The following is a 25,021-nucleotide window of genomic DNA, read 5'->3' on the forward strand; positions in this document are numbered from 1 at the left end:
TTTAAAAAATTTTTTAATAAAATTCGTTGCAAGAATTCAATTATTTTCATAAATAACAAAAGCTTATCGCTGAATTCCAATGATTTTTTTTTACAATTTTAAATAAAATGATAGAAAATTGCATTTATTCTTAAAATTTTTTTTAAATTTGTCTAAAGAATTCAATTATTTTTAAAAATTTTGATAAAATTCTTCCGAACAATTTAATTCTTTTCAAAAATAAACATTTTCACAGGAATTCAATTATTTAAAATAAAAATTTAATAAAATTCTTCGTCAGATTTAAATTATTTTTAATTTTTTAATGAAATTTCTCGATGAAATTAAATTTGTTTGAAAAAGTTTTAAAAAATTCTGAGAGATTTAAAAGATTTTAAATAAAATTCTTCACAAGAAATTAATTATTTTCATACATAATAATATTTTTCTCTGAAATTAAATTATTTTCACAAATAAAATTCTTCACAAGGATTTCAATTCTTTAAAAAAATTTTTAATAAAATTTGTTTCAAGAATTTAATTATTTTCATAAATAACAAAATCTTATGGCAGAATTTTAATTATTTTTTATACAATTTTAAATAAAATGATAGAAAATTGATTTTATTCTTAAAATTTTTTGCTAAATTCTCGAAAAATGTTCTAATAAAAATTGATTAAATAATAAATTTTACTTAAAATTTTAAATTATAATTTGAATATTAAAAGCATTATAGCGTGAATTTTTAGAAATAATTGAATTTTGGAAAGGGTTCAAAATTAAAATCTTTGAAAATTTGAATTTATAGTTAAAATAGTCTTATGATATAAAATAATTATTTTATCACTCTGCCATCTTAAATTTATCATAAGTTATTGAATTTCAGAAGGTTTGTATTTGAGAATCTTAATTTTTATAGAAAAATAATAATGATTAAATATTTATTTAAAAAAGAAGTTATTGATGTTTTCGAATAATTTTACAATTAAAGAAGTTCATAAATAAATGTAATAGAACATTTTTTTGAGTATCCAATAATTTTTAGAGTAAATCAGAATATTTTTTTGGGTTAGGGAAAAATGCAAAATTTTCTATGGAAATTAGGGAAAAACAAAATTAAATTTTTGTGACAACCCTGAATTAGTAAATTTTACTAATAAGTTAGTAAACATTACTATTTATTAGTAAAATTTACTAATTTCAAAGCAAAAATATGAGTCTCTAATTGAAATTAGTAAACAATTTTACTGATTCAAATTTAGGGGGTAATTTAGATTTAGAGAGTGGAATGACATTTCAAAAACAGTTAAATAATAATTTAATTAATTTCTATACTATTCATTAAAATATTAATTTTCCTTTTTGTTTATTTCTTGAATAAATATTTTTTTATAACTATTTTTTCAATTTGTATTCTATTGAAAAATTGTTACTGTGAAATATGACAATATAAAAGTAAAAAAAAAATACATTTATTTTCTTTTTGTTTTAATTCAGAGAGAAATATAGTTGAATATTTTTTATTTTTATAAATAAACAAATAGTTTTATAGACATTTATATATATGTATATGTATATAAATATAAAGGCGGATATACACGCAAAAAGGTATCATGGAGTAAATGGACGATCAATACAGCAGGTGGCGGTACATCGAGCTGCCTGGTTCGCTTCCGGCTCTCTACCTCGATTCACATAACATTCGACCCATCGAACGATCCTTTAATTTTTATTTTCGACCTGTAACACTTTTTTCCTTCAACCCCCTTTCTCTGCACTTGCCCCCTAATTTCTCTGAGTTAACCCCCATTTCTTCTTCTTCTTCTTCTTCTTCTTCTTCTTCTTCTTCTTGTTCTTGTTTCATTATTTTCTATATAATAAAAGTAGACAAGATCAGACTCTGACCTGTTGACTTTTTTTCTCCTTGTGTGGTTAATTATCCCGAATGTGGGACATTCTTGAAAGATTAAAGAGGGAGTTATGGGAAGAATCCTCGAATTAGAAGTATAATATGGTTAGATTCATTATTATCGGATTTACAAGATATCTCCTCTCCTTTCCCTCTGGCTAATTGTTTTATTTCTGTTTCGTTGTTTCTTTAAATTCTCTTTTCAAGTTTTTGGTGCAACGCTTAAAGAGAGACATTTCTCTCAACCAATTATTATTGGTTGTGACTATTAGTTAGTAAAAAAGTAGCTTAATTTTTATTAGTTAATAAAATATTATTTACTTATAATATTAAAATATAAAAATATAAAATAAATATAAAATCAAATATTTTTAAAATTAAAAAAAAATTCTCGTCAAAATTTCAATTATCTTTAGAAAAAATTAAACTCTTCTCTGAAATTCAATTATATTCACAAATTTTAATAGAATTCTTGGCAAAATTTCAATTATTTTCAAAAATTTTCCTCTATTCAATGATTTTTAATATCTACTATTTGAATAAAATTTTCCAAAGGAATTCAATTATTTAAACAAAATTTTAATAGATAAATAGACTATAATAGAAAATTCAATTATTTTTATAAATAATAAAATCTCAGGAATTCAATTCAATTTTGTAGAAGTTAAAAATGATTGCAAAAAATCAATTATTTTCAAAAGCAATAAAATTCTTCGCAGAAATTCAATTATTTTCAAACTTTAAAAAATTTCTTGTCAAAATTTCAATTATTTTTATTTTTTAATAAAATTTTTAATTAATTCCTTAAAAATAAATGCAATTATTATTTTTCAAAAATGTTGATATATGTAATTTGTTTATAAGAATTTAATGATTATTTTTAATGCATTTTGAATTAAATTTCTTGAAATATTTCAATTCTTTAAAGAAAATTGTTATAAAATTCTTTTCAAACATTCAGTTATTTTTATAAATAATTAAATTTTTACAGGAATTTAAATATTTAAAAATTAAAACATAATTTGCATAAAATTTTTTGCACAAAATCAATTATTTAAAAAGATTGTTTTATTAAATTTTTCACTAAAATTCAATTATTTTTTTATATAATAAAATCGTCTCAGGAATTCAATATTCAATTTTCGAGTAGTTACAAATGATTGAAGAAATCCAATTATTTTCAAAAGTAATTAAGTTCTTTTGAGAAATTCAATTATTTTCAAAAAATTTTTTAAATTCTCGTCAAAATTTCAATTATTTATTTAAATAATAAAATTCTTCTCAGGAATTCAATTATTTTTAAAAATTTTATTAAAATTCTTTGTATGAATTCAATTATTTTTATAAATTTTAATAAAATTCGTTGTAGGAATTCAATTATTTTTATGAATAATGAAATTCTTTGCAGAAATTCAATTATGTTCAAAAATTTTTTTAAATTCTTGTCAAAATTTCAATTATTTATTTAAATAATAATTTCTTCTCCGAGCTTCAATTATTTTCAAAAATTTGATTAAAATTCTATCTTGTCAAAATTTCAATTATTTTCAAAAATTTTAAATATCTACTATTTTAATAAAAATTTCGAAAAGAATTCAATTATCTATTTCAAAAAAATTTTAATAAAATTCTCTTCAAAATTTCAATTATCTTTATAAATAATTAAATTCTTCTCCAAAATTCAATTATTTTCAAAAATTTTAATACAATTCTTGTCAAAATTTAAATTACTTTCATAAATAATAAAATTTTTTACAGGGATTCAATTATTTACAAAAACAATAAAATTTTTGTTATTTTCGAATTATTTTCATAAATAATAAAACTCTTCCCAGAATTTCAAATATTTTTTATACAATTTTAATCGAATTCCTCGAAAAATGTAATTATTCTTATAGAAATTTGATTAAAATTCGTCAAAAGAATTGAATTATTTAAAAATTTGTTGATACATTTTTTTATAAGAATTCACTTTTTTAGAAACTTTAAATTATTTTATAAATTATTTATTTTTGAATTTAAATGAATTCTAGTAGAATTTTTTTAAGAAAAATTGATTTAAAAATGAATTTTAGTTAAAAACAAATGAATTTGAAAATTCTCAAATAACTTTTTCAAAAATTATTGAAAATAATTGATTTATAGAAAAATTTTAGTTAAAAACATTTTAAGAAAAATTTAATTTTGGAAAAGTTACAAATTATTGCAGAAATTCAATTGTTTTCAAAAATAATAAAATTCTTTTTAAGAATTCAATTATTTTCCTAAATAATAATACTCATTGCAGAATTTCAATTATTTTTAAAACAATTTTAATCGAATTTCTCGGGAAATGTAATTATTCTTAAATATTTTATTAAAATCGTTGAAAGAATTGAATTATTTAAAAATTTGTTGGTAAAATTCTTTATGAAAATTGAATTTTAAGAAACATTGAATTATTCAATAAATTATTTATTTTTCTATTTAAATAATTGAATTCTAGTAGAATTTTCTAATAAAAATTGAGTTTCATTTCATAAAAATGAATTTCAGTTAAAATTTTTGATAATAGAATATCAAAAGCAATATAGCGTGAATTTTTAGAAATAATTAAATTTTGAAATTAATTTTTTTGAGAAAGTTTAATTCAAATTTTTTGTAATATTATTTGTAGTTTTTATTTTCTAATATATGTTTAATTGAAGAGTTTACGAATAATTGAAATTCGTAAAATTGAATATTGTAAACAGGAATTTGAAAATTGTGAGAGAACTTTAATTAATTAATAGTTATAAACTTTATTCATTTCTAAATCTGAATTAGTTGAAAGTTATTAATGACGATAAGTAATCCGCACCACATGATTTATAGTAATTTTAAAATTTTAATTTTTCATTTGAAATTTTTCATTTTTTTTTTTTATTTTTTCCCCAAAAACTAGATTGGTTTTAAAAAAAACTTTCCACACGAAATGTTTCATATAAAAAATATTTTTGTAGAAAGAATTTTTGTCGCCCTTTATATTTATCATCTTCTATGGATTCTAATAATGATATTTGTACAGAAGGCATCGTCCCTCGTGTTGGATCAACAAGTTCTGTTTGAAACTTTACAATTTCTAGAAAATAATAGGGCTTACACACGTTGTCGTTGTAAATAAAAATTAATGACAAACAGTGTCTAAAGAAATTTTGTTTGTCATTAATTTTTGTTGTCTTGTGTATTTTTATTTTTTGTTTGTTTTTTTTTCTCTCAAAGGAGGAAGTAAAAACCAATAGTGTTAAACTTACGGAACGTATGTCATCTAAATTGTGAATTTCCGGCGAAAGGCCACCATGAACACAGAGAAATTGTTGGTTCATGAGAGCTGCAAGCGGCAGACAGTCGAATGCGTCCATACATGCATCATACACCTTCTCTGAGTATTTTATTTTACCTGCACAAAATACAGAGGAATTTAGATTAAAATGCATTAATTAATATTTTCATTAGAAGGGGGAAAAAAAATTGAAAACTTGAATTTAAAAATTTATTGCCGCCATATTGGATCCACCATTTTGAATTTTGAAAATCAGACTTCAGCTTCTATTTACAATTGAAATAATTACAAGTATGAATGATTATTACAATTAAGAATAATTGCAATTATTATTAATAATGTTTGTAATTGTTAATTAATAATGACAGTTAATAATATTTGTAATTGTTAATAAATAATTACAATTAACAATAATCTCAAGTAATAATAATTTCAATTAATAATATTTGTAATTGTTAATAAATAATTACAATTATTATTAAGTAATACAATGAATAATAATTACAATTAATAACAATTACAATGAATAATAATTACAATTATGAATAATTTTAATTAATAATAATTACAATCATTAATAATTTCAATTAGGCAATAATAAATAAATTATAATTATTAATAAATAAGAGCAGTGAATAATAATTTGAATTATTAAAATTCTGATCGTTAATTTATTTGAAAATTCTCTACTTAACATTTTCTTTTTGTTCTACAAATTTGTTCAAATGAAGAAAATTTTTTTTCCATACCATCAAACAATGGGATTATTCGTAATCTCTTGTTGGAAATTTTATCAAAAATATTATTCTCTTTGATATTTGAATTATAATTTTATAGTGAAAATTATCCTGGTTGGAGGAAATTTTATTTCCGTACGATTTTTTTTTTATTTTAATCGCAACTTTGTAAAAAGTTCACACATATATACTTGAAAAAAATAAAAAAAGACATTAAAAAAAGTAAATTTTCAGGAAAAATTAATTATTTTTTCTTTTGAAAGGTAAAATTTTATTTGACTTTTGCTGAATTATTGCGAGTAAATTTGCTGTGAATTTTGCAAAAGAAATAAGAGAAAGAGTTGTAAAGTTTTGAAAACTAAATTGACACTTATTTTTAGCGCTTGTTTCTTTTCGCGGTGTATTAATAAATATTTGAAATGATAAATTAAGAGAAATTACTTACATTCTTGTTTAAATGTGAAGTATTCCGTAAGATGACGACACTCATGGTTACCTCTGAGGAGGAAGAGTGTAGTTGGATGGCACAGTTTCAATGCCCACAGGTACAAAACGCACTGTAACAAAAGAAAACTGATTAATAAAAATTGAAATAAAATTCATCAAGAGAAAATATTACAATTTTTTTTTCTCTTATAAAGAGATTGGAATTTAATTAATAATCGGAAATGTTTTCTTTTTTTAATTAATAATAGAAAATTCTTTTTTTTAATTTAATAATCGGAAATGTTTTCTTTTTTTAATTAATAATAGACAATTCTTTTTTTTTAATTTAATAATCGGAAATTCCTTGTTTTTATTTTTTTTAAATGGCAAAATAAAGAGATTTGATTTAACATTTAAATAAAAAGTTTTATAAAGGCTTCGAACTCAAAAATTAATTTTAAAAAAGTAGCAATATAAGAGTGAAAAAAAGGAGTAAAAAAAGTGGCTATAGAAAAATTTAACTTGACGACTCAATCTTTTCATAATTTCTAAATTAAATTACATTCAAAAACAGAATTGTTTTTTTACTTTAAAAACTTTCAATTTACATTTCTTTTGAAATTTAATTCGAAAATTTTTACTATAAAATACTTTTAATATCAATTATTATCTAAAATTTTAACTGAAATACAATTTTAAATGAATTCGTATTAGAAAAATCTACAATAATTAAATTTTTTATGTACAAAAGCAAATAATTTATTGAATAATTGAATATTTCTTAAAATTGAATTCTTATAGCTTTATCAAAATTTTTGAAATTAATTAAATTGTGAAGATTTTTATTACAATTTTTGAAAATAATTGAATTCTTTTAAAGAATATTAATAAATTTTTTTTTAAATAATTGCATTTTTTCGAGGAATACTTTTAAAATTGTTTTATTTTTTATGGAAATAATTGAATTCTTGACTTGAATTGAATTTAAATTTTTAAAAATAATTCAATTTCTGTGAAGAATTTTATTATTTATAAAAAATAATTGAATTCTTGCGAAAAACTCAATTTTTGTCAAATAATTGAAAATTCTTGTTACAAATTTTTTGACAATTCTTAAAAATAATTGAATTTCTGTCGAAATTTGATTATTTATGAAGATAATTGAATGTTTGCAAAGAATTTTATAAAAAAATTTTTTAAACAATTGAATTAAAAATTGTATTATAAATAATTGAAATTCTGCTGAATTTTTATTATTTATGAAAATAATTAAATTCTTGGAAAAAATTTTATTCGAATTTTTAAAAATAATTGAATTTCTGAGAATCATAGATATTTTTTTATTATTTATAAAAATAATTGAATCCTTGCTGCTTTTATTAAAATGTTTAAAAATAATTGAATTTTTGAGAATCATAGATATTTTTTTATTATTTTTAAAAATAATTGAATCCTTGCAGCAAATTTGATTAAAATTTTCAAAAATAATTGAATTTCTGAGAAGATTTTTATTATTTTTAAAAATAATTGAATCCTTGCAGCAAATTTTATTAAAATTTTTAAAAATAATTGAATTTTTAAGAAGAATTTGATTATTTATAAAAATTATTGAATCCTTGCGAAGAACTTTATTAAATTTTTTTTTAATAATTGAATTCTCGTGAAAAATTTTATAAAAACCTTTTTAAAAAATTGATTTTTTTCGAAAAAATTTGATGAAAATTGTGTCTTAAATAATTATGATCCCCTGTGAAAATTTTATTATGTATGAAAATAATATAATGTTTACAAAGAATTTTATAAAAAATGTTTTTAAATAATTGAATATTTTTGAGAAATTTAATTCAAAATATTTTGAAAATAATTATTACATTCTAATAAACAAATTGTAGCAAACTTTTTTTTTTATAATTCAATTCTTTCGAAAAAAATATTAATACAATTTTGAAGAATAATTGAATTTTTCGAGGAATTCACTTAAATTTGTTTTAAAAATAATTGAAATCCTGCGATGCTTTTTATTTAGTCATGAAAATAATTGAATTCTTGTAACAAATTTTTTTAAAATTTTAAAAAAATAATTGAATTTTTGAGAAGAATTTTATTATTTATAAAAAATAATTTAAATCCTGCGATGATTTTTATTAGTTATGCAGATACTTGAATTCTTGCAACAAATTTTATTAAAATTTTAAAAAATAATTCAATTTTTGAGAATAATTTTATTATTTATAAAAATAATTGAATTTCTGAGAAGAATTTTATTATTTATAAAAATAATTGAATTCTTGCAACAAATTTTATTAAATTTTTTAAAATAATTGAATTTCTGAGAAGAATTTTATTATTTATGAAAATAATTGAATTTTTTAATCATTTTATGCAAAAAATAATTTAATTCTTGCGAAAAACTTTATTACATTTTTTTAATAATTGATTTCTTGAGAACAATTTTGTATAAATCTTTTTAAAAAATTGATTTTTATCGAAAAATTGTATGCAAATTGTCTTTTAAATAATTAAATTTCTGCGAATATTTTTATTTATGAAAATAATTAAATGTTTGCGAAGATTTTTATAATATTTTTCTTTACATAATTGAATTCTTTTGGGAATTTTTTTTAATTAAAATACTAGATATTGAAAATAATTGAATTGCTAAAACATTTTGAAAATAATTGAATCGTTTGAAAGAATTGTATGAAAATAATTGAATAAATTGAATTGTTTCGAAGAATTTTATTAAAATTTTGAAGATTAATTTATTTATTCCAACTATTAACAAATTTAAAATAGTGTAAATTTGTAAACATAGAAAAAAAGTTGCTTTTAGTATCAAAAATCTAAAAAAGTATCCGAATGGTAGCAAAGCATGAAAAAATTAGTAAATACGTTTTAGTAGATCAGTTAAGAAATATACAATATTTCTCTACTAATGAACATTTAATAGAAAGAAAATGAAAATCAATAATTTACTGAGAAGCTCGTTTGAAAAATAATAATATATTAATGTGAAAACCCATCACCCTTATAATATATGAATCGACAGAAATTGAATTGAATAAAAGGAGCATTTAAAAATTTAGTTCAGGGAAAAAGATTTATTTGAAAAACAATTATTAATAAGATTGAAGAGACACAGAGTGAGAGAAAATAGGGAGAGAAAAAAAAGTTGAGATAAATTTCAATTGAAGAATTATGAGTTGGGTATTAAAAAAAAGAGGAGAAGGAGGGAAAAAAACTTTTGCCAAGACAGTTTCACACTTATTGTATAAATAGTCGTCATTTAAGATGAATGAGAATAAATTGAAAGTTGAGCGAGCTCGTTTTGGCAGAAGGAGAGAGAGAGAGAGAGGGGGAGGGAGAGAGAAAGAGTGATAGAAGTTTGTAATCTAGATTTTACTTACCTCAATACTGAAGTAACCTCTGTCAACATAGTCACCCAGAAAGAGGTACTTTGTTGTTGACGGTGGTCCGCCAACCTCAAATAATTTCATCAAGTCATAAAATTGGCCATGAATATCTCCGCAGACTGAAATAAAAGTTAATCTTTTAGCACCTAATCGAGAATTTTTATCGCGCAGTGTAATTATTTTATTGCCATTTAAATTTTGACATTTATCCACTGTAATTAATTATTATTTTCTTATTTCTATTCTTGGGGTCGAAATTGTGTAATTTCATTTCTACTTTGACTTTCATTTTCATCTTCTCGCTATAATAGATTATTTTTCTTTATCATTTCTACTTGGACAAATTTTTATTTTTACTTTCACTTTGAATTTCGCTTTCAGTGTGCAAGGTTGCCACAAAAATTTAATTTTGCTTTACCCTGACTTTTCCCAAATTTCCAGACAAAATTTTGACTTTTTCCCTGACCCCAAAGAATATTCTGATTTACTCTAAAAATTTATTGGATACTCAAAAAAAGGTTCTATTACATTTATTTATGAATTTCTTTAATTGTAAAATTATTCGAAAATTTCAACATTTATTTATGAATTTCTAAAATTAAAATTATTCGAAAATTTTCAAATTTTCAAAGATTTTAATTTTGAACCTTTTTCAAAATTCAATTATTTCCAAAAATTCACGCTATAATGCTTTTAATATTCAAATTATAATTTAAAATTTTAAGTAAAATTCATTACTTAATCGATTTTTTTTAGAAAATTGTTCGAGAATTCAATTATTTAAATACAAAAATAAATAATTTATTAAATAATTGAACATTTCTTAAGAATTGAATTTTTTTGAAGAATTTTATCAAAATTTTTTTAAATAATTGAATTTTTTCGGAGAAGTTAAAAGAAATTTATGAAAATAATTGAATTCTTGCAACGAATTTTATTAAAAAAATTTTTAAAGAATTGATTTCCTGTGAAGAATTTTATTTGTGAAAATAATTGAATTCCAAAGAAAAATATTATCATTTATAAAAATAATTAATTTCTTGAACAGAATTTTATTCAAATTCTTTAAAATAATAATTGAATTTCTTAGATTATTTAAAATTTTTTCAAAAAAATTAAATTCTATCGAGAAATTTTATTAAAAAATTGAAAATAATTGAAAACTGACGAAGAATTTTAATAAATTTTCGGCGAATTTTACAAACAAATTTAAGAATAAATGCAATTTTCTATTACTATATTTAAAATTGTAAAAAAAATAATTGAAAATCTACCATAAGCTTTTGTTATTTATGAAAATAATTAAATTCTTGCAACAAATTTTATTAAAAATTTTTTTTAAAGAATTGAATTCCATCGAAAAATATTATTATTTATGAAAATAATTAATTTCTTGTGAAGAATTTCATTTAAATTTTTTAAAATAATAATTGAATTTCTTAGATTATTTAAAATTTTTTCAAAACAATTAAATTCCATCGAGAAATTTCATTAAAAAATTGAAAATAATTGAAATCTGATAAAGAATTTTATTAATTTTTTTTTAAACAATTGAATTCCTGTGAAAAGGTTTATTTTTGAAAAGAATTGACTTTTCATGAGAAAATTTTATCAAAAATTTTATAAATAATTCAATTCTTTCGGAGAAGTTAAAAAAAAATTTTAAGAATAAATGCAATTTTCTATCATTTATTTAAAATTGTATAAAAAAATAATTGAAAATTTGCCATAAGCTTTTGTTATTTATGAAAATAATTGAATTCTAGCAACGAATTTTATTAAAAAATTGAATTCCTGTGAAGAATTTTATTTGTGAAAATAATTGAATTCCAAAGAAAAATATTATTATTTATAAAAATAATTAATTTCTTGTGAAGAATTTTATTCAAATTTTTTAAAATAATAATTAAATTTCTCAGAATTTTTTAAAACTTTTTCAAAAAAAATTAAATTTTATCGAGAAATTTCATTCAAAAATTGAAAATAATTGAAATCTGACGAAGAATTTTAATAAATTTTTTTTTAATAATTAAATTCCTTTTAAAAATTTTATTTTTGAAAAGAATTGAATTCTTGAGAAGAATTTTATTAAAATTTCTTAAAGAATTGAATTCTTGAGAAGAATTTTATTAAATTTTCTTAAATAATTGAATTCTTGGGAAGAATTTTATTTTTTACGAAAATAACTGAATTGTTTCGAAGATTGTTACACAAAATTTTCAAAATAATTGTATTCCAAGGAAGAACGTTATATTTTACGAAAATAATTGTATTCTAAAATCAATTTTATTATAATTTTTGAAATTTATAAAGCATTTTATCAAAACTTTTTAAAATAATTGAATTCTCGAGAAAAATTTTATTATTTATGAAAATAATTGATTTCTTGCGGAAAATTTTATTCAAATTTTTTTAAATAATTTAATTCGCATAAAAAAATAAAAGTAAAAATAAAAATTTATGAAAGTGAAAGTGAAAATAAAAGTAAAAATAAAAATATATCAAAGTGAGAGTCAAAATGAAAGTCAAAGTTGAAAAGAAATTACATAATTGTCTAGTAACTTATACAATTAATTAAGAAACAATCTTTACTTAAAGAAGTAGTTAAAAAAAATGTTAAACATTTTTGTTTTTTAAAATAATTTAGAATAAAATTTTTTAAAAAATAGTTTCTATTTAATAATAATTTAATATTTATTTTCATTTTTAATTCGGATATTTTTGTATCTAAACAATTTAAAGTGACACTATGTTGAGAAAAGAAATTCTACAAGAACGAAAATAGACTCTCTTAATGCAGGATTGAGAAAAAAAAGCAATAGACAAAAAAATGACCCCATGATGAACTTTCGAGGCTTGTCGATTTTGTATTGATGTTCTTTCCACTCGACAAGTCTCAGGAATCCATGAAAAAAAACTTTGTAATTTTATTGAATTAAATAAAATAAACATTGAATTAATTTCAACATTGAATTTCAAATTAATTAAAATTATTAATGAAATTATTAAATTAAATTATTTAATATTTAAATTATTAATAATTTATATTAATTGTTCATTAATATTTAATGTAATTTTGCAATTAATAATATTTAAATTAATTTAAATTACTTATTGATATTTAAATTAATTATAATTAATTAATATTGAAATTAATTTAAATTACTTATTGATATTTAAATTAATTATAATTAATTAATATTAAAATTAATGAATTTTCGAAAAAAAATTTTAATAAAATAATAAAACAAAATAATATTTAAATCAGTGTGAATATTGTTGACAATGTTGACATAATATTACTGAGAAGTATTCGCAATATTGTGGCCGTAAACGTTGTGCTATTTGTACGAAGTTTAAATCCATTTTTCTTAGAAAAATACAGTAATTAACTTGATTATTATCATTGAGACACACTTAACTTAAGACTGAAACTTGACGATAAGAAGGTAAAATTTTACAATCGAGAAAACTATTCCTAAAGAAAATGGAATTTACAATTCAATAGTTATAAATAAATTACATTTTGGTATTTTTTTTAAATGATTTATTTTGTTATTGAAAAAAGAGAAACGAATTTTTTTATATAAAAAAATTCGTTTTTTCTCTTTTTTCTAAATAAATTCTTTGTTTTTAAATATTTAATTGTCTTGAAAAATATTATTTATAAAAGTAGAAAAATAAAAAGTTTATATTTCTAAAAATAAAAGTTTATATTAAAAAATTCGTTTAATTTTTTTCTCATGTAGAAAAATGATATATAATTATTCAGAAAAATATAATTTATAAAAGTGGAAAAATAATTCAAATAGACATTGTTTAAAAGGTTGTTGTTTTTTTTTATTATTGGAATTACTATCACGTTTACGTGACGACAATTTATAATTATACATACAATACGTATCTCTTTGAAAACTTACCAGTGACAGGTGCCTCGATATCTATCATCGTTCTTTCTGAACGAAGAAGAGCAGCTCCATCATTAACAATTCGGAGTGCTGCAGATTCATCTATTCTACCTTCAAGAATAAAATGTTGCTTGAGCACTTCAGGTCGTGGTCGTCCTGTTCGCGTGTCGAAGACCTCTGCTATTGTTAGTTTACGAGATGGAGGAAATGGTACGCCTGTAAAATAAACAAGAGGAGAGAAAAATTAATTTTTTTGCCCACCAATTTTTAGAGTAAAGAGAAAAAAATTTTTCAGATTAAAAAAAATTTTGAAAAAGATAAAAAATTGGGATGGGAGTTAAATTATTGCAAAAATTCAATTTTTTTTAAAAGTACTAAAATTCTTTGCAGAAATTTAATTATGTTTAAAAATTAAAAAAAAATTATCCTCAAAATTTCAATTATTTTTAGAAATAATAAAATTCTTTTCCGAAATTTAATTATTTCCAAAAATTTTTTAAAAATTCTTGGCAAAATTTCAATTATTTTAAAAAATTTCCCTCCTTAATTGAATTCTAGTAGAATTTTCTAATAAAAATTGATCTAAAAATTAATTTCAGTTAAGGACAAATGAATTTTAAAAACTCAAAAGTTTTTTTAAAAATTATTAAAAATAATAGATTTATAGAAAATTTTTAGTTAAAAACACTAAAAAAAAATTTATTTTTAGAGAAATTACAAATGAATGCAGAAATTCAATTATTTTTAAAAGAAATAAAATTCTTCGCAGAAATTTAATTATGTTTAAAAATTTTTAAAAATTTTTAAAAATTATCGTCAAAATTTCAATTATCTTTGAAAATAATAAAATTCTTCTCCAAAATTCAATTATTTTCAAAAATTTTAATAAAATAAAAAATTAATTTCTAATAAAATTCCGAAAGAATTCAATTATTTAAAAAAAATTTAATAAAGTTCTACGCAAACATTTAATTATTTTCAAAAAATAATAAAAATTCCACGGGAATTCAATTATTTACAAATTTTTTAATAAATTTTTTCGCAATAATTCAATTATTTTCATAAATAATAAAATTTTTACAGGCATTCAATTATTTTCATAAATAATAAAATTTTTACAGGCATTCAATTATTTTCGTACATAATAAAATTTTTTTTAGAAACTAAATTATTTTCATAAATAATAAAACTAATCGCAGAATTTCAATTATTTTTAATACAATTTTAATCGAATTCCTCGAAAAATGTAATTATTCTTAAAAATTTTTGTTAAAATTAGTCAAAAGAATTCAATTATTTAAAAATTTGTTGATAAAATTCTTTATAAGAATTGAATTTTAAGAAATATTGAATGATTCAATAAATTATTTATTTCTGTAATTAAATAATTGCGTTTTAGTAGAATTTTCTTATAAAAATTGATTTAAAAATGAATTTCAGTTAAAAACAAATAAAGAAATAAATTTAATTATATCAATAAATACTACATTTTTCCCAGCTATTCAATTTTTTTTTAATACAATTTTCATAAAATTTTTCTCAAAAATTCACTTCCTTTTTAAAATTTTGCAAAAATTCAATTATTTGCAGAAATAAAAAATTTATATTTAAAAATTTTTTTTTAGAAACAATTATATTTACGATGTACTGAAAATCATTAAATTCTTGTAAAGTATTTTTAAAAAAATTGAATTCATTTCAAGAATTTTATTAACATTTTTTTAAATGATTAAATTCTTTCGTGAAAATTTAATTAAAATTGTATTGAAAATAATTTAATTCTTAGCAAGATTTTTATTAAAATTCTTTAAAAAAAATTGTTTAGAAAAATTGTATTACTATTTTTAAAAATAATTGAACCTGTTAGAGAAATTTTATTAAAATTGTATTGAAAACAATTGAATTTCTCAGAAGAATTTTAATTATTTACAAAAATAATTGAATTTTTGCATAGAATTTTACAATTTATAAAAATAATTGAATTGTTTCGGTGAATTTTATCACAATTGTTGAAAATAATTGAATTTAAATAATATTTTGAAAAATAATTCTATTCTTTACGAGAAATTTTTAAAATTTATATTGAAAATAATTGAATTTCTTCGATGAATTTTATTATTGATGCAAGTATTTTAATTCTTGCCAAGAATTTTCTTATTTAAGAAAATCATTGAATTCTTTCAGATGATTTTATCTGAAATTTTTGAAAATAATTGAATTTTTTAAAGGAATTTTATTATTTATGAAAATAATTGAATTCTAATAGAATTTTCGAATAAAAATTGATTTAAGAATGAATTTCAGTTAAAATTTTAGATAATAGAATATTAAAAGCAATATCGCGTAAATTTTTAGAAATAAATTTTTAAATTAATTTCTTTGAAAAAGTTTAATTGAATTTTTTTAAAAATTATTTTTAGTTTTTATTTTCTAATATATATTTTATTGAAGTATTTGCGAATAATTAAAATTCGTAAAATTGAATATTGTAAATAAATGGATTTGAAAATTGTCAGAGAACTTTTTCGAAAATTAATTGATTTTAAGAAGAATTTTAGTTAAAAATTCTTGTAAATAATAATTGAATTGAAATGATGAAATTTTTCATTTTTGGTTCGTATTTTTAAATACTTTTTCTGGTTCGAGCCCTGTTTACATAAAAATTATTTGAATCAAGTAAATATTTATTTGATAATAATAGATAAGTTATTTGAATCAAATATTTTTTTCACTGTAAGCACGAATTAATATTTTTGTGATTTAAAAAGTTAGTAATGTTTTTATTTAAAAAGTTAGGAATTTTTTTACTAAAAATTAGTTAAAACTGTTACTAATTTATTTTTAGTAAACGAATCTTTACTATTTTTTTTTAGTTATAATAAGAAACTATTTCAGTTTTAGGGAAGTAAACTTTTTATCGAAAAGTAATAATATAAAATAATTTAATACAAAAAATTAAATATTTGGAAAAAATAAATGAAAAAATCGAAAAAATATTCGAAGTTTAAAATTGACTATTCTAGTTAAGACCCAGTTAAGTCAATTTTAGTATTTATTATCGGATACTTAGGACCTCCTTTGGTCCAATGCATATTTTTTTATTAGTTGAGAAAATAGTTTCAAAACCTTTTCACGAAAATTTGACGAAAATAGATCGGTGAATGTTTAAATTAATCAAATAAGACTTGTAATTTATTATAACGGACAACTACTTTAAGAGTATGATATAAGTAATCGTTGACAAGTATCAAGAGCAAAAATTAAAGTTTCAAATTATAAATTCTAAAGCTGTAGTATTGCCAGGAAAGACATTTGCACACACATACATATGCAATTATCCGATGATGATGATGTAATTCTTCATGCAAATACTTATAGGCTAATAAACCTCAGGAGTTTCAAAAGACGCGGAGAATTATTTAAAAATTTCCATTTTTGAATTAAGCATTAAAATTTAAAATTTTACCAAATATACAAAGAGAAAAAAATTGTTTACAATTCATTGAATAGATTAAATAATAATTAATAAAGACAATTTTTTAATTTAATTTTTAAATACAAAATTGTCATAAGAAAAAAAAATGAGAATTTAAAAAAGAAAATGATCATGTGAATAATTTTCAATGACATTTGGGTGTAAATTAAAATTTATGGTATCTAATTTTGTTCAATGTCATGAACTTTGGCCAAACTCCGATTCAAATTTGAACTAATATATACGAATGAGTGAATAATATGAAAAGGGAAATGTTAAATAATATATATGCGTATTTATTTCCATCATAATGCCTGTGACATAATTCAATCCTATTATATATTGTGTTAAATATACTTTTTTTTTATTAAAGATGTAAAAAGAACAAAATTTAAATGATAGAGAAAAATTTATTTTTCCTTACTTAGATACCAAAAAAAAAAAAAAAACAGAATTTTACAAAAAACAAAAAGTAATTAATTTTAAAGAGTAAATTCTTCTCTTGATTATATTATAGGAGAGAGATTCGCCTAAAATAGTTTTAAAACAAAACAAGAGTATTCTCAATTGTTTGAAAATAAATTGAAATTTGAGAGAATTTACAAGTTTTGAGTTTACTAGTACTTTAGATAAATAAGCCTAGTGAAGCAAAACTATATACAATGAAGAAACTTTGAAATGGGGACAGAAAATGTCGTTACGTTCCTAGTTTCATTGTGCGTTGAACAAACGAAAAGTCTTAGCTACATATTTGCGAAGAGTAAGCGAAAGAGTTTGATAGAGATCAGTATTTTTAGTTGGAAAAATCAGTTGGAAATTTATTTTTTATAAATTATTTTAAAAATTAATTTTACTCATGTATATTTTGAAATTAATTAAATTTTAAGAGTTGCAATTACAATTACAATTACAATTACAATTACAATTACAATTACAATTACAATTTACAATTTACAATTTTCATAAGTAGATGAACTTGAAAAGGTTTCAATTACAAACTTTAGAAAATTTCACTTTTTCAATTAATTTGAATACAAATTTTAAAGGAAATAAAAATTAAAAAAAGAAAAAGAAAAAAAATTTTTAAAAAATAAAAAGAAAATAAAAAAAATAATAAAATAAATAATGATAATAATAATAATAATAATAATAATAATAATAATAATAATAATAATAAATAAAAAATTATTGTTTTTTGAGAAGTTTGAATAATTCAAATTCCTTTGAAATTAGTTACATTTTTTTAATATAAATATTTAATTAATTATTTAAAATAATGAATTTATTGAAGAATTTTAGTCAAAAACACTAAAAAAATTAGAATTTCGGAGAACGGAGAAGTTACTAAGAATATTGCAGAAATTCAATTCTTACCAAAAGAAATAAAATTATTCGCGGACATTAAATTATGTTTAAAATTGTTTTAAATACTCGTCAAAATTTCAATTATTTTTATAAATGATAAGATTCTTGGGAAAATTTTTAATTATTTTTATAAATAATAAATTTCTTCTCAGGAATTCAATTATTTTTAAATATTAAAATTCGTTGCAAGAATTCAATTATTTTCATAAATAATAAAACTCATCACAAGATATCAATTATTTTTATTAAAATTTTAAAGAAACTAAAAAAAAAATGCAGTTATTCTTAAACCATTTATTAATGTTCTTCGAAAGAATTAAATTATTTAAAAAAATTTTGAATAACAATTCAATTATTTTTATATATAATAAAATTCTTCTCAGAAATTCAATCATTTTTAAAAAATTTAATAAAATACGTTGTTGGAATTCAATTATTTTTATAAATAATAAAAATCTTGCCAAGAATTCAATTATTTTTATAAATAATAAAATGCTTTTCAGGTATTTAATTATTTTAAACAATGTTATTTATATTCTTCGCCAAAATTCAATTCCGTTCAAAATTTTTTTCAAATTCTCCTCAAAATTTGAATTATTTCTAGGAATAATTAAATTCTTCTTTGAAATTCAATTATTTTCAAAAAATTTTGAATAACAATTCAATTATTTTTATAAATAATAAAATTCTTCTGAGAAATTCAATTATTTTTCAAAATTTTAATAAAATTTGTTGTAGGAATTCAATTATTTTTATAAATAATAAAAATCTTGGAATGAATTCAATTATTTTTATAAAATAATAAAATTCTTCTGAGGAATTTACTTATTTAAAAATTTTTTTTTAATATTCTTCGCAATAATTCAATTACGTTCAAAAATTTTTTAAAATTCTCAAAATTTGAATGATCTTTTTAGAAATAATAAAATTCCTCTTGAAAATTCAATTATTTTTAAAAATTTTAATAAAATTCTTCTCAAAATTTCAATTATTTTCAATTATTTTCAAAAATTTTCAATACCTAGTTTTTTAATAAAATTTTCCTAAAGAATTCAATTATTTTCATAAATAATTGAATTCTTGTGAAGAATATTATTATTTGTAAAAATAATTGAATTCTTGTGATGAATATTGTTATTTTTGAAAATAATTGAATTTTTTAATTATTTTATGCAAATTTCAAGAAATAATTTAATCAATTTGAATAATTTTATTAAAATTTTATTCAATTTTTTAAATTCGATTATTATAAATAAAATTTCCATAAAATTATTCAAATTGATTAAATTATTTCTTGAAATTTGCATAAAATGATTTAAAAATTCAATTATTTTCATAAATAACAATATTCATCACAAGAATTCAATTATTTTTTATAAATATTAAAACTTTTCACAAGAATTAAATTATTTTTAATACAATTTTAATCAAATTCCTCGAAAAAAGTAATTATTCTTGAAAATTTGATTAAAATTCGTGAAAAGAATTAAAATATTTAAAAATCTGTTAGTAAAATTCTTTATGAGAATTCAATTTTTAGAAACATTTAATTATTCAATAAATTATTTAAAATTTTTGAATTTAAATCATAGAATTCTCGTAAACTTTACTAATAAATAAAAGTTGATTTAAAAATAAATTTCAGTTATACTTTTAGGTAATAATTGAATATTAGAATTTTTGTAAAGAAATCAATTATTTAAATTCAATTATTTTAATAAATTAATTAATTAAATAAAATTTTGTTGCAAGAATTAAATAATTTTTATAAATAATAAAATTCTTCACCGGATTTGCAAGAATTCAATTATTTTCATAAATCATAAAATTCTTCACCGGATTTCAATTATTTTTAATGCAATTTTAATCATATTCTTTGAAAATTGTAATTATTTTGGAAAATTTTATGAAAATTCGTCGGAAGAATTCAATTATTTAAAAATTTGATGATAAAATTCTTTATGAATTTGAATCAAATGAATTTAAATGTTTTGAAAATTTTAATTCCTACGGAAATATATATATTTTTTTTTAATAATTCTTAGAGTGAATTAGAATATTCTTTAGGTCCAGGGAAAAATTAAAAATTTTGTCTGCAAATCAAGGTGAAGTCAGGGAAGAACGAAATTAATTTTTTGTGGCAACCCTCTTTTTATTTGCTTTAAAAAAAATTTCAATTCAATAATATAATGGATTAAAAATATGTTCCTTGCCTAATTACATTATTTTTGTAACTGTGTTTTGGTCGTAGTCGTTAAGGCATTAGAAAGCGTAAATTTGTCGTGTGTTCGAATCCCGTGGAGGGTAAATATTTTTATTTGAGAATATAAGAGTAATTAAATTATTCTCGTTATAAATTAATAGAAGTTATCGACTATTAATTATTATAATAAACTATAACCTATTATTACAATTATTATTATAATTATAATTATTATAAATTTCCTGAAATTTATTAAATACCTGGTTAGGACCATTTTTCAATTTTCACACTTTATTTAAAAAAAAAAAAAAGAAAAACAAACCTTCTGTAGAATATTTATCATCAATAAGACTTTCAATTTCATCACTTGTAAGATCCACTGACGATTTTCTATCTCCTGATTCCGATTCTGAATCAGTAGAACAAGGCTCACTACTACTACTACTGCTACTACTAATAGTAACAGTAGTATCGTGTGATTTAACCCAATAAGTCTCTTTCGACAATGAATTGATATCAAATTCAGAATCTGTTGGACGATTAGGCGATATAAAAGTACTACTCACGCCAGTAAAAGAAAATTCAAAATCCGACGTTACTGTCTCAATATTTTCTTCTTTTTTCTTTTCAATTTCATTTTTGACCGCCGGTGAAAATGCAATTGGCGATTGACTTGAATTATTTAATGGCAATGAAAATCTCGAATGCGCCGTTGACCATGATTCATTACTAATATTCAATGCCGATAAATTAGTGTCATCAAATTTTCGAATAGTCTCTTCTTTCAATAAATGAATAAATTGATCTTCATCGAGGGATTTTGATTTCTCCAATTTTACAATATTTACATCAATGTCGGATAAATTTTTCTTCATATAAGTTTTCTCGAAAATTCTCGATTCCGAGAGTGATTTATTTTTATCAATTCCATCGAAACTTATGTCCTGCAATAATTTTCTCTCAAACGATGTCGATGATAATTGTGATATTGAATAATCGAGATTATCTTTACAATCACGAATAACACTTGTTTCATTTATTTCATTAATTTCATTATCAGTAAAATTTTGTTCATTATTATTTGCTTCTGATTCTTTATCACTTTCACTTTTCATTGTATTTGAATTTGATTGTTTTGGATTTTTATTTAAATTTGATTTCATTAAAACAACTTGAAATTCGGAAACCTCGTGAATGCTTTCCTCGAGAATTGAATCCTCACTTTTGATTGTTGGACTTGATGGTCTTTTGTTAAATTTTGACCAAAACATTAATTATCACTTTCTTTAAAAATTAGGTTCGTTTAAATTTTTTTTATTTTAACTAAAAATTTAATTTGAAGTGAAAAAAATTCATTTTTTAGAAAATAATTTATTATTTTTCACTTGTTTTTAAAATTAATTTTTAATAATTATAATTTATTATTTTTATTAATTTTTATAATTTAATTCGAAGTGATATTTAGGGGAATATTACACCTTGATCACCATTTCGAACTTTATTTGAAACTGATGGGTTTTGATATTGAATGAAAGTCTTAATAAAAGTCCCTTTTCGTTTGTTTATATAAAGCTCTTGAAAAGAAGCACTAATACATTGGGGAGAACAATTCATTGATAATATTGTGAGAGCGTCTAATTAGTTTTTCTTTTCGATTAATCCCGAAAGACGGATCCTTGAAAATTTCAATATCATTGTACAAACACAATTTCCTCTTTTCTGTGTATTGAAAATATATTTTTTTTTCCTTTTATTTTTTATTTCTTAATTCTTTAAATTAAAAGAAAATATTTTTTAGCTGAAAGTGTATTTTTAAATCATTTTTTCTTTTCTTTATTTTTTTTATTAATTTTATATGTTTTATTAATTATCATTATTTAATTCTTTAAATTAAAAAAATTTGTTTTAGCTGAAAGTGTATTTTTTAAACATTTTTTCTTTTCTTTATTTTTTATCTCTTAATTCTTTAAATTAAAAAATTATTTTTTAGCTAAAATTGTATTTCTAAATCATTTTTTCTTTATTTTTTATTAATTTTAAATAATGTTTTATTAATTTTCATTTAATTCTTTAAACTAAAAAAATATTTTTTAGCTAAAAGTGTATTTTTAAATCATTTTTTCTTTTCTTTATGTTTTATTAATTTTCATTTAATTGTTTAAATTAAAAAAATTTTTTTAGCTGAAAGTGTATTTCTTTACCATAAAAATTTATTTTTTTTTATTCAAAAAATGATTTACAACTTGTGTTAGTCCGTTTTTCCAATAAAAAAAAAATCTTTTCGAAAAATGATTCATTATTATTTACGATTAAAAAAAAAATTTTTTTTCTCACATTTTTCATGAAAGATTTAATTGCGTGCGTTTATAAAAAATATCAGTTTTTTCGTTAACTTTTTTTTTATTCATAAAAAAAATAATTAAATTCTTTTTTTTTTGTTTATAACGCACTTTTAGTGCTTTAATGTTTTATTTCAGTCACATAAACCTGTTAGTTGACGATAACTGGGCGTTTTTACCTTATCTCACATAGGAACCTAGCTTGCCTTTATGACATAAATCAACACTAATTAAATTTAATTTATAAAACTTACTATACGAATATTAAAAAAAGAGAGAAGGAAAATTAGAAATTTCCTTTTTCTATTGAAAATTTAATTTAAAAACTTTTAGAATTTTATCAGTATTTTGTAATTTTTTTTATTCTGTTAATATATTTTTATTAATATATTAAATATATTATAAAATATATTAAATATAAATATATTTTTACATTGTGGCACAATATCGATAAAATATCAAATTATTTTAATCTTTTGATAAATATTCAAGTTTCGTGAGAATTGCTTATTAAAAAGAAGTATCAAAAATCATATCAACATGGATTTTCGGTTTAAGAAAAAAAATGCTAATCAGCTATAAACTTTGTTTTACATTTTCTGTTGAATTGCAAATTTTTTCAGTAAATTTTAATATTTAGAGTAAAAATTCAATTTTTAAAAATATTTTAGAAGAAACATTTCTTTAGTAAATAATTTTTTTCGATAAATATTTATCTATATAAATAACTAATTATTAGTTTATGTAAAAATAACTAAAAAGAAGTATAAAAATAAATAAAAACAAATAAAATAATAAAAATAGTTTTTTATTTTATTTTATTTAGAAACATTTAATAATAACAAATATTAACGATTTTTATGGATTTAATTTTATTTACAAGATTTTATTAGCAATTAATTATTTTTGACAATATTGAGAATTAGGAATATTAGAAAATAAAACTAAAACTTATTTCATACTTGGACGAAATAATTTAATAAAAAGATACACCCAGAACATTAATTTTTCGATGATGACGATAATATTAATAATGATAAAAAAAATTAATAAATTAGATATAATTTCCCAAATGTTTCAAATTTCATTAATTTCTTGTCGATTAAATGATATAACTTGTCGACTAAATAGAAATCTGTCTTAATTATAATTGATTAGTGTGAATAGAAGACTAATAATAAAATTGGAAAATAGAAAATTTAATTAAAAAATTGTTTTTCCCAATTTTACGAAAAAGAATACTTTTAAATTTGTTTGTAATGAAAAAAAGTTTTGTTCACTATAAATTTTTAAAAAATATTATTTTTCAACAAATTTTTTAAAATTTTTATAGCAAAACTTTTAAATTTTCGAAATATGTTATTAAAAAGTTTTCAAATAGTTGAAATTTGATAAACATTTTTTTGAAAAAGATTTTCTTATTTTATTCAAATTTTTAAAAATCAAATTTTGATGAATTTTTAAAAATTTTTTTAAAATAATTTTTAAAAATAATTAAATTCTCAAAAACTTTACTAAGATTAGAATTATTTAGAAATTTTTCAATTATTTTCGGACAAAAAAAGAAGAAAGATTGAAGTATAAAATATTCTTCTTTTTTTGTCCTCAAATAATCATTTTTCGAAAAGATTTTTTTTTTAATAACGACAAAAATATAAGTTATAAATTATTTTTAAGTAATAAAAATCATTGTTAGGTAAAAAAAAATTTATAGGTAAAGAAAAATTGTTTTTTGGTGCAAGTAGAAAATTTTAGATGTAGTAAATAGTACTAGTAATTTTTTTTAGTAGCGAATTTCGGTGGGAATTATTTTAAGAACAAAAATCATTGGAAATTTTTAAATATGTTAAATAAATATTCTTTATTTTTATTTTTAATGAAAAACAAATGTTTTCGAATCAATTTATTGAATCTGTAAAGTTTCATTAAAATCAGTGTGCGAGACTTGCGGTTATAGGTTTACTT

General features: G+C 19.2%; 1 protein-coding gene across 4 annotated transcripts in view; it reads right to left on the reverse strand.

Annotated features, from left to right (window-relative positions):
• The window catches only part of LOC122498759 (serine/threonine-protein phosphatase 2B catalytic subunit 3-like), a 78,155-nt gene that overhangs the window by 29,603 nt on the left and 23,531 nt on the right, over positions 1–25,021 (reverse strand). The window contains exons 1-5 of one of the 4 annotated variants that reach the window (XM_043606668.1): positions 21,040–22,235; positions 13,687–13,890; positions 9,761–9,885; positions 6,373–6,484; positions 5,162–5,307 (exon numbers count right to left, since the gene is read on the reverse strand). In XM_043606668.1, coding sequence (XP_043462603.1) covers positions 5,162–5,307; positions 6,373–6,484; positions 9,761–9,885; positions 13,687–13,890; positions 21,040–21,988 — 1,536 coding nt within the window. In that variant the 5' untranslated portion in view covers positions 21,989–22,235. Of the gene's footprint in view, positions 1–5,161; positions 5,308–6,372; positions 6,485–9,760; positions 9,886–13,686; positions 13,891–21,039; positions 22,236–25,021 lie in introns of those variants that run through there. The other 3 variants (XM_043606669.1, XM_043606670.1, XM_043606671.1) reach the window with 3 other exon arrangements.

The sequence above is a fragment of the Leptopilina heterotoma genome, unplaced genomic scaffold, assembly GCF_015476425.1.
Source record: "Leptopilina heterotoma isolate Lh14 unplaced genomic scaffold, ASM1547642v1 Lhet_159, whole genome shotgun sequence".
Lineage (NCBI taxonomy): Eukaryota > Metazoa > Arthropoda > Insecta > Hymenoptera > Figitidae > Leptopilina > Leptopilina heterotoma.